The sequence below is a fragment of the Lutra lutra genome, chromosome 1 (genome assembly GCF_902655055.1).
Source record: "Lutra lutra chromosome 1, mLutLut1.2, whole genome shotgun sequence".
Classification (NCBI taxonomy): domain Eukaryota; kingdom Metazoa; phylum Chordata; class Mammalia; order Carnivora; family Mustelidae; genus Lutra; species Lutra lutra.
This window is the reverse complement of record NC_062278.1, coordinates 2,764,588-2,775,655: the sequence shown is the minus strand read 5'-3', so window position 1 is coordinate 2,775,655 and position 11,068 is coordinate 2,764,588. Positions and strand designations below refer to the sequence as shown.

General features: G+C 66.5%; 1 protein-coding gene across 1 annotated transcript; it reads left to right on the top strand.

Annotated features, from left to right (window-relative positions):
- The first annotated feature begins 508 nt into the window (after positions 1-508).
- On the top strand, positions 509-3,355 carry CRYAA (crystallin alpha A). Its single transcript, XM_047718270.1, has 3 exons — positions 509-697; positions 1,630-1,752; positions 2,589-3,355. The coding sequence occupies exons 1-3, from the start codon at positions 509-511 to the stop codon at positions 2,796-2,798; spliced, it is 522 nt and encodes a 173-aa protein (XP_047574226.1). The 3' UTR covers positions 2,799-3,355.
- The last annotated feature ends 7,713 nt before the right edge of the window (positions 3,356-11,068 follow it).

Here is an 11,068-nt window from a genome sequence, read left to right as displayed (position 1 = left end):
TCTCTCTCAAATAAATAAAATCTTAAAAAAAAAAAAAAAAGAAAGAAAGAAAAGAAAAACAGTATCCCGTCCCCCAGGAGCTGTGTGGTCTGGGTTTCGTGGGTGTCGTCGCTGAGCCCAGCCCTCATCTGTGAAGTGGGCCCATAAACAAGGGCTCTCCATGCTGTCACGGGGATCAAAGTCTCTACCGTTCCCCCAGGTGAGCGCGGGGACAGAGCCACAGGGAGAGGCGCCTCGGGGACATTGTCCTGCTGGGGTCCAGGACTCCGTGCTGGTCAGCGTCGCACGCCCGGGGCCGGGAGAGGCGGGCACTCAGCCCGAGCCACATTTCTGCTGACCGGGCAGCCTTCTCCCTGAGCTCATGCTTTCCAGACAAATCCCCCTAATGCTTCCATTCTGTCGTGGGCGTATATAGGGAGGACCGTCCCCAGGGCGCTCCACTGCACTGCCCAGAGACCCCTGCCCGACTCCCCGCCAGCCCCGGGTCCCTGCGCCGCCGACGCCCAACATGGACATCGCCATCCAGCAGCCCTGGTTCAAGCGTGCGCTGGGCCCCTTCTACCCCAGCCGGCTGTTCGACCAGTTTTTCGGCGAGGGTCTCTACGAGTACGACCTGCTGCCCTTCCTGTCCTCCACCATCAGCCCCTACTACCGCCAGTCCCTTTTCCGCACCGTGCTGGACTCCGGCGTCTCCGAGGTAGGACCCGCCTGCGGACTGGCTTCTCCTGCTGGTTGGAGGAGCGCCCGGTCGTGGCTGGAGGGGACGCAGGGCTTCCCGGGGGCCGGCCCAGAGCAGAGGCAGCTCCGTGTCCCACGTCTGGGGTCTTCTGGTCGGGTGGAGCCACTCTCCCCTCAAAATCCCTGGCGGCTCCCCGTGACCTGCATCGAGGAGCCTCCCAGGGCTCTGAGAAAGGGTCTGGAGGGAGCCCGAGCCCACGCAGTGTCCTTTCCTCCCAGCAGCGCATGACGCATGTGCGGTTCGTGAGGTACCCCACGTGGTACCAGCCCCGGGAGCAACCCGGGACAGGCGGGTGTGGTGGTCTCGGCTCTCCACCTTGTTCCTCCCCCAGGAAGCCTGGGTGGGTGGGCCGCGTGCGCAGGGCCCGGCCCAAAGGGGAGCCACCAGACCGCTGGCCGTCCCTCCTTGAGCCCCACCGCGGACCCCAGGGTCCAAAGGTCTGGAGGAGCCAGGTCTCCCCCACCGCCCCAAAGCAGAGGCTGGCCGGGAGCGGAGGCAGTGCCAATCACCTCCAGGAAGAAAGGGAACCCGGCTGAGTGCTCCCGGCCAGCCGGTGGGGGCGGGGCAGAGGGAGGCACTGGTCACAAGCTGGCAGCTGCTCACATCGTGTCCACGAGAGAGAACGGGCCCCAGGCTGCTTCGGCCGACACTAGCGGAGCCGAGGGCTGTGACCTTATTCAAAGTGCTAGGTCCAGTCTGCCAGCCGGCCGACCCGGAACAGTCTCCTGAGCCGCAACCAGCTAACCCTACCCAGCCACAGTCCATCCCCAACGAGGCTGTCGGTGGGTCACTGGGGCCCGGGACGCCGGCCCCTCCACACGGGCCGCTCTGGCTGGCCCCGTCGGAACCTTGGCCCGGGTGGGCCCACACGACCAGCGTTTGGGTTTCAGGTCCGATCCGACCGAGACAAGTTCGTCATCTTCCTGGACGTGAAGCACTTCACTCCGGAGGACCTCACCGTGAAGGTGCTGGAGGACTTCGTGGAGATCCACGGCAAACACAACGAGAGGCAGGTGAGTCCGGGCGCCTTGCACCAGCCTCCCCGGGACCCTGCCCCCCGCCTGCCGGCCACCCCGGCTCCTTCCAAATCACACGGGTGATGGGTGCGAGCAGGGTGCATCCCGGGAGACGCTGGGTGCCGATAGGGTGAGCTCGGAGCCCACGCGGATTTGCGTGGAAACCCATGTGTGACGGCTGAGCTGTGAACGCAGGGCGTGGCCCGAGGCCCAGACACCCCGTCTGTTCTCTGCCTGCTGGACCCGCAGGTGGCAGAGACCTCAGGGACGTCGTGGCCTGCCCGGCCCCACAGCTGGTGCAGGGAAGGCGGGCTTCTCAGCGGGTGGAGACCAGGTTTTCTGGTCACGGTTGGGGAAGCTGTGTGGGGAGGCCGGGGGTGGGGTGGGGTGGGTGGGCGTTGGCCCTGCCTCCGTGTCTCCTGCCCCTCCCATCCCGGGCCACGCTCAGTTCTGTGGTCCACACCTCTCCGAGCCCGGAGGAAGAGGTTGGGCCCAGGGGCTGAGGCTCTGAGCCTGGGGGCCGGGTGTGGGTCGCAGGTAAACGCCAAATCCGACCCCAGTACGAGTCAGGACAGAGCCGCTCATGCAAATCTCCAGTGAGATGAGTCTGATGAGCCACGTCCACGGCAGTGACTGGCCCCAGGCTGGCCCGGACCTGCAGTGCTGGGAGGCAGGGGGGCCCGGAGGCCGGGAACCCTCCACGGGGCATTCTGGGCCTCCCACCCCTCCGGTGGGAGCGTCGTGGGCTGGACCCCGTGGTGCCTTCTCCATGGAAGGTCGGCGGCCCCCGGCGGTGCTGCCTCTGACTGTGCCCTTCCCTGCACCTGGCCCAGGACGACCACGGCTACATCTCCCGCGAGTTCCACCGCCGTTACCGTCTGCCGTCCAACGTGGACCAGTCGGCGCTCTCCTGCTCCCTATCCGCGGATGGCATGCTGACCTTCTCCGGTCCCAAGGTCCCGTCTGGTGTGGACGCTGGCCACAGCGAGAGAGCCATCCCCGTGTCGCGGGAGGAGAAGCCCAGCTCTGCGCCCTCGTCCTAAGCTCAGCCTTGGCCTTGGCTGCCCCCACGCCTGCCCCCAAGGCCCATCCATTGGGGGAACCGTAGAAAGTGGGGTGTCACCTCCCTTTGCTTTCCCTGTTTTCATTTCCTTTTCCTCTTCTCTGAGGGAACGAGGGTTTGAGAGGGTTGACTGGAGGGCTCGGGGCCTCGGCCTGGGGTGCTGCGGCCTCAGGGTGACCCAGATCCCCCGCACCGGCCAGCTGGTGGAAACCATCGCTGTGCCAGCGGCTCGAGACAACAGCCCCCCGCTCCCCGAGGATGCAGGCTCCGGGTCACCTCTGGGTCTCCGGGGCTGGCCAGGGGCACCTTGACCCTTGCTGGTGGGCGCCCACCATCAGGACCCGGCCGCGTGTCCTGCCCACGTCTCCTGGGTGCCCTGAGGTCCGTCTGGCGGAGGCTCCCGTGTGCCTGGGCTCTCAGCACCCGTCCTCCCAGACCGCCTTCCCTCCGCCCTTCCCCTCTGTAGTTCCGCTCCTGGGGCACCGGGGCGCCCCCCACAATGCAGCCCACGGCAGTCAATAAAGAGCAGGTGACCCAGCAACTGTTGACCGGTGGCCGTCCTGTCCCTGAGCGGTGGCCGTCCTGTCCCTGACCGGTGGCCGTCCTGTCCCCTGACCGGTGGCCGTCCTCTCCCCTGACCGGTGGCCGTCCTCTCCCTGACCGGTGGCCGTCCTCTCCCCTGACCGGTGGCCGTCCTCTCCCTGACCGGTGGCCGTCCTGTCCCTGACCGGTGGCCGTCCTCTCCCTGACCGGTGGCCGTCCTCTCCCCTGACCGGTGGCCGTCCTCTCCCTGACCGGTGGCCGTCCTCTCCCCTGACCGGTGGCCGTCCTCTCCCTGACCGGTGGCCGTCCTCTCCCCTGACCGGTGGCCGTCCTCCCCCTGACCGGTGGCCGTCCTCTCCCCTGACCGGTGGCCGTCCTCTCCCCTGACCGGTGGCCGTCCTCTCCCTGACCGGTGGCCGTCCTCTCCCTGACCGGTGGCCGTCCTCTCCCCTGACCGGTGGCCGTCCTCTCCCTGACCGGTGGCCGTCCTCTCCCCTGACCGGTGGCCGTCCTCTCCCTGACCGGTGGCCGTCCTCTCCCTGACCGGTGGCCGTCCTCTCCCCTGACCGGTGGCCGTCCTCTCCCCTGACCGGTGGCCGTCCTCTCCCTGACCGGTGGCCGTCCTCTCTCTTCACCGGTGGCCGTCCTCTCCCCTCACCGGTGGCCGTCCTCTCCCCTGACCGGTGGCTGTCCTCTTCCCTGACCGGTGGCCGTCCTGTCCCTGACCGGTGGCCGTCCTGTCCCTGACCGGTGGCTGTCCTCTCCCCTGACTGGTGGCCATCCTCTCCCTGACCGGTGGCCGTCCTCTCCCCTGACCGGTGGCCGTCCTCTCCCTGACCGGTGGCCGTCCTCTCCCCTGACCGGTGGCCGTCCTCTCCCCTGACCGGTGGCCGTCCTCCCCCTGACCGGTGGCCGTCCTCTCCCCTGACCGGTGGCCGTCCTCTCCCTGACCGGTGGCCGTCCTCTCCCTGACCGGTGGCCGTCCTCTCCCCTGACCGGTGGCCGTCCTCTCCCTGACCGGTGGCCGTCCTCTCCCCTGACCGGTGGCCGTCCTCTCCCCTGACCGGTGGCCGTCCTCTCCCCTGACCGGTGGCCGTCCTCTCCCTGACCGGTGGCCGTCCTCTCTCTTCACCGGTGGCCGTCCTCTCCCCTCACCGGTGGCCGTCCTCTCCCCTGACCGGTGGCTGTCCTCTTCCCTGACCGGTGGCCGTCCTCTCCCCTCACCGGTGGCTGTCCTCTTCCCTCGGGGCATGGGAGGCCGCGGGACCGCAGTGGGGGTGCAGGGGGGCACGTGGGGGCATGGAGGTGGGGTCTGCCCGGTCCTGCCTCCCCCCGTGCCCCACTCACTTCCCCCTTCCACTCCACGTGCCTCCCTGCACCCCTGCTCGGTAGGAAGGAGAGGGTTTCAGTGGAGACTGCTAGGGGTGAGAGGAGGAGAGGAGGATGGAGGAAACGGGAGGAAATCAGGGCTCCCTTCTCCAGCCTGTGGGAACCGGTGCCGGGCGGGGCCTCCCCTCCTCTGGGCGGCTTCTGTCCTGGCTCCCTTGGGGGTGCCCTGGAAGGGTCCTGGGTCCATGGCTCCCCAAGGGATGAGGAAGGGCAGTCGAGCGTGGTCAGAACAGGTCTCCCTCCCTGCGTGGGAGGCGCCTCAGCTCACGCGCCTGAGAACAGACACCCCCTGGGGGGGCTTCTGGTGACCAGGACTGAGTGTCCTGTGCTGCTTCCCCTACCCGGGGGGACGATCTTCTCCAGGTCTGCTTAGCCTCCGGGCAGCGGGGAGGGGACTAGGCCCACCGGCCCACAGCTTCCACAGGGGAGTGGCTCGGCCAGGGTCACTTGCACAGTGACCGTGGGAGGGGGAGGGGGCTGCCACGTGCATCTCTGGGCACGGAAGGTGGGCGGACGGTGGGGCCTGCTAGCCACTGCTGCTGGTGGGTGTGTCGGGGACCCTCTCCCGGGGAGTGGAGGTCAGGGACACGGGGGACCCTGCCACCCTGTTGAGTGGAAGGCGGCTTGTGCAGGTGTGCACACGGGTGTGTGAGCATGCACACACGCACTTACACACACACACACACACACACTGTCTATCACCCTGGGCTTGAGTCCACCTCAAGAAGGGCTCCGAAGGCCCTGGGAGGCCCCCAGACTCCCCCTACCACCGCCCACTGGCCCCGTTCCTTCCAACAAGAAGCACCCCCCATGCTGTCTTGTTATTAAAATTTTTTTAGAGATTTTATTTATTTATTTGACAGACAGAGATCACAAGTAGGCAGAGAGGCAGGCTGAGAGAGAGGAGGAAGCAGATTCTCTGCTGAGCAGAGAGCCTGATGTGGGGCTCGATCCCGGGAACCCTGGGATCATGACCTGAGCCAAAGGCAGAGGCCTAACCTACTGAGCCACTCAGACACCCCTATCTTGTCATTTAATCCACATTTAATCTACCGTGTGGGTGCTCTGTGGTGGGGGGCAAACCTGGCCCCTCCACGAGCGGGCAGGGGCTGGATATTTGGGAAAATCAGAGCCTCTGAAGCTCTCTCCTCCTCCTGCTTCTGCCCCAGACTGGCTGTCCCCCGAAGATGACGAGCTTCTGCCCAGCATGGTGGGTGGCTGCGTGGCTGGCAGATCGTGGGCCCGTCTGGCCTCAGCCAGAACTGGGCTGTCAGGTGCTGGTGGCCTTGTGTTCACGGTGGTTTTTGCATGAGGCTCAGAATGGACTGAGCTGTGTCCCTCAAATTCCTGTGTCGAAGGCCCAGCCCCAACAGCTCAGAGTGTCACTGTAGTTGGAGATCAGGACTTTAATGTGGTGACTGAGGCACCCAAGGTCACTAGCATGGGCCCTGGTCCCAAATGACCAGTGTCCCCAGGAGAGGAGGAGATGAGGCCAGACAAGCACACAGGGACAAGCACATGAGGACATGGGGAGAGGGTGGCGGTCTTCACGCCAGGAGAGAGGCCTCGGGAAGCACTAGTGCTGCCCACGCCTGGACCATGGCGGCCGGGCCTCCAGGACCGGGAGGGAGTCTGCGCACGTTGCTCCCGCCGCCCCGTTTCTGGCTGTTGCTACGACAAGCAGAGCAGACGAATACGGGCCTTCGAAGACAGCCTGCAACCAGGCCTTGGGGACGCAGGCTCCTGGGATCCCAGTGCACGCTCTTTGGGGACAAGCAGGGCCTCCCAGAACCCAGTCCAGGCAGGGGAGCCAAGAGAAGTGCGGGAGAACTTCCCCCCTGCATGGCAGGCTCTAGCCAACCCCCACCTCCTGTTCTGGGGCACCAAGGGCTCAGGGAGGCCCCTGGTGGCCTCATCCTGCTTGACAGGGCACAGTGGTCACTCCCTTCGCCACTGTCCATCCGGCCTCTGCCTGAACTGTGGGGCGCTGAAGCTGCTGGGTGCTCTTGGAGCTGGCCCTGGGGTCCTGGGGTCGAGCAGATGTGCCTGAGGCCATTCACAGAAGGCCCGGGGCCTGGCCACTCCCGGGCCCCCAGCCCCGCCCTTGCATCTGATGCTGGCTGCGTCAGCAGGGGTCCTGCGTCTCCTGGTCGAGGGGCCTGTTCTGGCCTCCCTACATGGGCTGCCCTGACGACTCCACTGCCCCTGGGGCCCAGGGGCTCCCCCTGTCGGTCAGGGAGCCTGTGCTGGCTGTCAGCCCCCTCTCAGCACACATGAGCCGCCTTGGGGGGTGGGAGGCTGGGCTCTCGGCATCACTGCGGCCTCCGGCAGGCTGGGCCCGAACTCCACGGAGGACGGTGGTCCTCATGGTGCCTGCTGGGCATCTGCGGGTGTTGGCCGACGTGGCCGTGGCGGGGACCCTCCAGCACCCCCTCCCCTGTTCTCAGGGAACCCCTGCACAGTGGGAATCCCAGTGCCGCCCGGACCCGTCAGCCCGGAGGCACTGAGGAAGCCAGGCCGGTCCTGCTCTGTGGGGCGGCCTGCTGTGTGGCTCTGGGCAGCACATCAAGCCCTCTGAGTATTAGAGGCCGTCCTCCCTTGCGATCCCCAACTGTCCCCCACCGTCCCCACGGCCGCCTGCAATTCCAAGACACGCCACCAGAGGGCAGCAGAGGCCCGGCCATGGCCACCAGCCCGCGCGTCGTCCCAGAGGTCACCTTCAGGCTTCCAGCCCCAGGCAGCAGCCGCAGACGGCTCCGCAGAGGGCCTGGGCCGGGTGACAGGGAGCTTTGGGAGCCCCCATCCCGACCCCAGGGCCCCGGTGTCCCACGTGGGAGACACAACAGGCCGCACAGCGATGGGGGGTTTTGGTTTCATGGGCTTGTTTGCACGATCGTTTGAAAAAGGCACAGTCCCAGCCAGCTGGCAGGTCAGCGCTGGGCCACGGGTCCCCTGAGGCTCTGGCTGGGTCACCTCCCCCGCGGAATGACACAAAGCTCAGCCCTCCCCGGCCTCTACCTCCTGGGCTCCAGCGGCTGCTCCTAGAATGCCCTCCGTGGGGGGGGTGGCCCTGGTGGGCAGCCCTGAGCCTGACACGGGGACCCAGGTCATGGGGTCACTGACACTGGACACGGGGGACCAGGCCACAGGGTATCAGATCTCACTGGCCAGATGCTGCCTGTGCCTGCCCGAGAGTGCAAGGAGGCGCGAGCACACTGGGGGGACCCCAGCCGCAGAGGGAGCCGAGGGGCGAGGTCAGGCCCCGCTTCCTCTGGGCAGCGGCCCCTTCTCCACAGCTCACGTGCTGGCCCGCCTGCGCCCACCTTGGCCTTCGGGGTGGGCGTGAGAGTGCACAGGGGAGCCCCTCCCAGCTTAGGGGCCAAGTTGGGGGGTGTGGCCTGGCTGGAGACGCCATTCCCCTGTGGCACCCGCAGGGCCAGCTCCCCGCGGCGGGACAACCGGGCTGGAGACCCAAGGCTCCCCGGGTGCTGCCGGGCTGGGGAGGGGCTCGGGTCCTGCACCTGCGTGCAGGCTGCGGCGGTGACAACGGACGGAGCAGAAGACGTGCACGCAACACCATCGCACGTGCACGCACTGCACACACAGGTGCACACACACGTAGAGCAGCACCACACGCACAGGTGTGCACACATGCGTACGAGGCCCAGGTGCCAGCGTCCACACGAGTGCGCGCACACACACGTAGACGTGTTCACGTGCACGCACACACGCCTGCCCGGCCACCGGCACCCTCCCGGCTTTGTTTCCCGCCTCTCATCTCACCGGCTTCCCTCTGCCTCTGATTTGCACTTGAACTTGAAAGACGCACTCGCACAAAGACACTTCTACCCGCGACTCCGCCTCGAGGAAAAGCCTCCCCCTCGTCGGCCGGTCGGCAGAGCCTTTTCTGTCAAGGAGGTTTCAGACCTGACGTTCTTTGTGCTGCTGGAAACACCTGCTTGCCTTCGAGTGCCGGAGATTGGCAGGAGAGAGGCTGGGGCGGGGTGCTCAAGGGCACCCCAAGGTCACCCGGAAGGAGGGGCTGCGAGGAGCAGGGGCGGCTCGCTCTTCTGTGGAGCTGTCAGCTCCCCCGTGTCTGGGATTGCTGCGCCTTTCCCCCCTCCGGGAGCGAGAAATCAATAAAAACATGAATCTGGCTCAAAGCACAGTGTTCCGCGGGCAGCCCGGGCCTCCCCAGAGCCTGGTCCACACTGAAGGGTGGGTTTGCTGTCCCTAACTGCTGGGGTGCACGGGGCACCCTCGAGGGGAGACCAGTCAGACCTGGAGGACGGAGGCGGGCAACAGGTCACCCCCACTGCCATCCAGGCACTGTGGGAACGTGGAGACCCCCACGCCGGCCACAGCGGCTTTGGGATGCTGTGGCCAGGAGTGCCGTCCCTGGAGGCTGACTCTGTTCTGGTGCTGAGGACGGGGAGCTGCGGGGGTCTCTGCTGGTCTGTGCCAGGTGCGCGCCTGCCTCACTCGTGGGGACCTACCAGGGGCTGCTGTTCTTGGACGTCTGCCGTGCCAACCCGAGCTCAGCGAGCCGCCTGAGGACGTGTGGCCTCTGGGGGAGGCCGGGATGGGAACCCCAGCAGTATCCTCCTGAGTCTGGCCCTTGCTCTCTTCCCTGTGCCACAGCCACGGTCGAACGTGTGTCCTGGGACTGGCCGCCATGTCTAGTGGCCACAGCTGCCTGGGGCTTCTAAGGCCGAAGACCACAGTGTATTCAGGGGACCCCGGTGCGGGCAGGGTGTGTCCCTCTGAAGACTCCGGGGGGGGCGGCTTCTGCTTCTGCAGCTCCCGTGAGGCCCTTGCCGGGGAGTGGCGGGGCCCCACTGTCCCTGCCACCACTCTCCCATGGCCGTCTCTCCCCGCATGTGTGTCTTCCCGTAGGGACGCCAGCCACCAGGATGGTCCAGGATGATGTCAGCGTAACCCACCTGGATTGTGTCTGCAAAGACTCTTCTTCCAAGTAAGGCCACATCTGCAGGGTCCGGGGTTTGGAATTTGGACGTATCTCTTGGGGCCCGTTTCAGGCCGGGGATGCCCGTTTCTGGCGCGCTCAGGGCCAAGCCCGCATTCTAGTGCTTGCAGCCTGTGTTTCTGTTTTGGACGTTGCTATGGTAACCCATGCTGGCCCGCCCACGGGTGACCCGACGTCTGGTGTCTGTCAATGATTCACCTATGCACAGACGCTGACCTGGCCCAGACACTGCCACCAAGGGGGTCCCAAGTCTCCTGTTTCTATCCAGGCCGCTCAGCCATAGGTTCCAGCCCCCAGCCCTGCCCCCAGCAAGGTTCTTGCTCAGGGCGCCTGGACCCCAAGGCTGGGCCCAGGGCACTGGGGGAGGGGAAGGTGTGGAGAGGCCTGGGCAGGCCAAGGGGCCTCTGGGTCCCCACTAACCCTGGGGCGGGCACAGCCAGCCAGCTTCCTGAAACGTCTTCACCCATGGCCCTTGTCAGCCCAGAGAGGACACCGGAACAGGGATGTGGGTCATGGGGGGCTGCTCCCCTTTGGGAGACCACAGAGGGGAAGGGAGCAAGGGTGGTAGGTGGTTTCCGTGTGTCTGTATGTCTGTGGGGGCTGCAGTTAGGGAAGGTGGGGAAGGGTTACAGAAGCCGGCACCTGCCTGCTTCCCAGACACAGCTTCCTCCCTGAGTTGTGAGGACTTGGGTGTCACAGTGGGGTGGGCGGGGGGCTAGGGACGTATTGTGGGTGTGGATCTGTGGATGGAGCTGGCTGACGGCTCAGGACATGCGGCAGGACAGCAGGGAACCCTCTCTCCCGGCCCCAGGCCCCCGCCCCGCTGTGTGGTCGAACGGGGGAGAGGCTGAGCCTGCCATTGGCCTGGGCCCTGCAGCCTGGCTCCTGGAGCCCAAACCTGGACGTGGCTATGATGCTGGGGGGCCCTGGAGGGCAGCAGTGCTAGCTCTGCCGTCCAGAGCGGGAAGCGTGGGAAACGGGGGACTACAGCCCCTCTGTGGGCTGGGGTTGCTCCTGTCCATGCCCCATTCTCCTGCCCGGCCCCACCTGCCAGGGCACCTTTCTCTCCTTCTCCCCCGGCTGCGCCCGGCCTGCTGCAGTGGTCTGCGTGGCGTGGTGGGAGCTGGGGGCCGGGGGAAGCGCACCCTGGTGGGTCTCCATGTGGCTGGGGCAGTGTCTCTCCTGCACGCTGAATGTGGGGGAGCTGGGGACACCGAGCGACAGTGCCAGTGGCCTAAGGGCCTTCCTGTCGAGTGCCCCATGGGGCACGGAGGGCTCTTCTTCCCCAGCTCGCCTGGCTCCCCACTGCCGTGCCAGGCCCCTCATGTCCG

Bases quoted from the DNA above. Each gene is read 5' to 3' on its own strand.
- CRYAA (XM_047718270.1), top strand. From the start codon at position 509: ATGGACATCGCCATCCAGCAGCCCTGGTTCAAGCGTGCGCTGGGCCCC. The intron at 698-1,629 runs GTAGGACCCGCC...TTTGGGTTTCAG, and splicing joins TGGACTCCGGCGTCTCCGAG to GTCCGATCCGACCGAGACAA. The intron at 1,753-2,588 runs GTGAGTCCGGGC...CACCTGGCCCAG, and splicing joins GCAAACACAACGAGAGGCAG to GACGACCACGGCTACATCTC.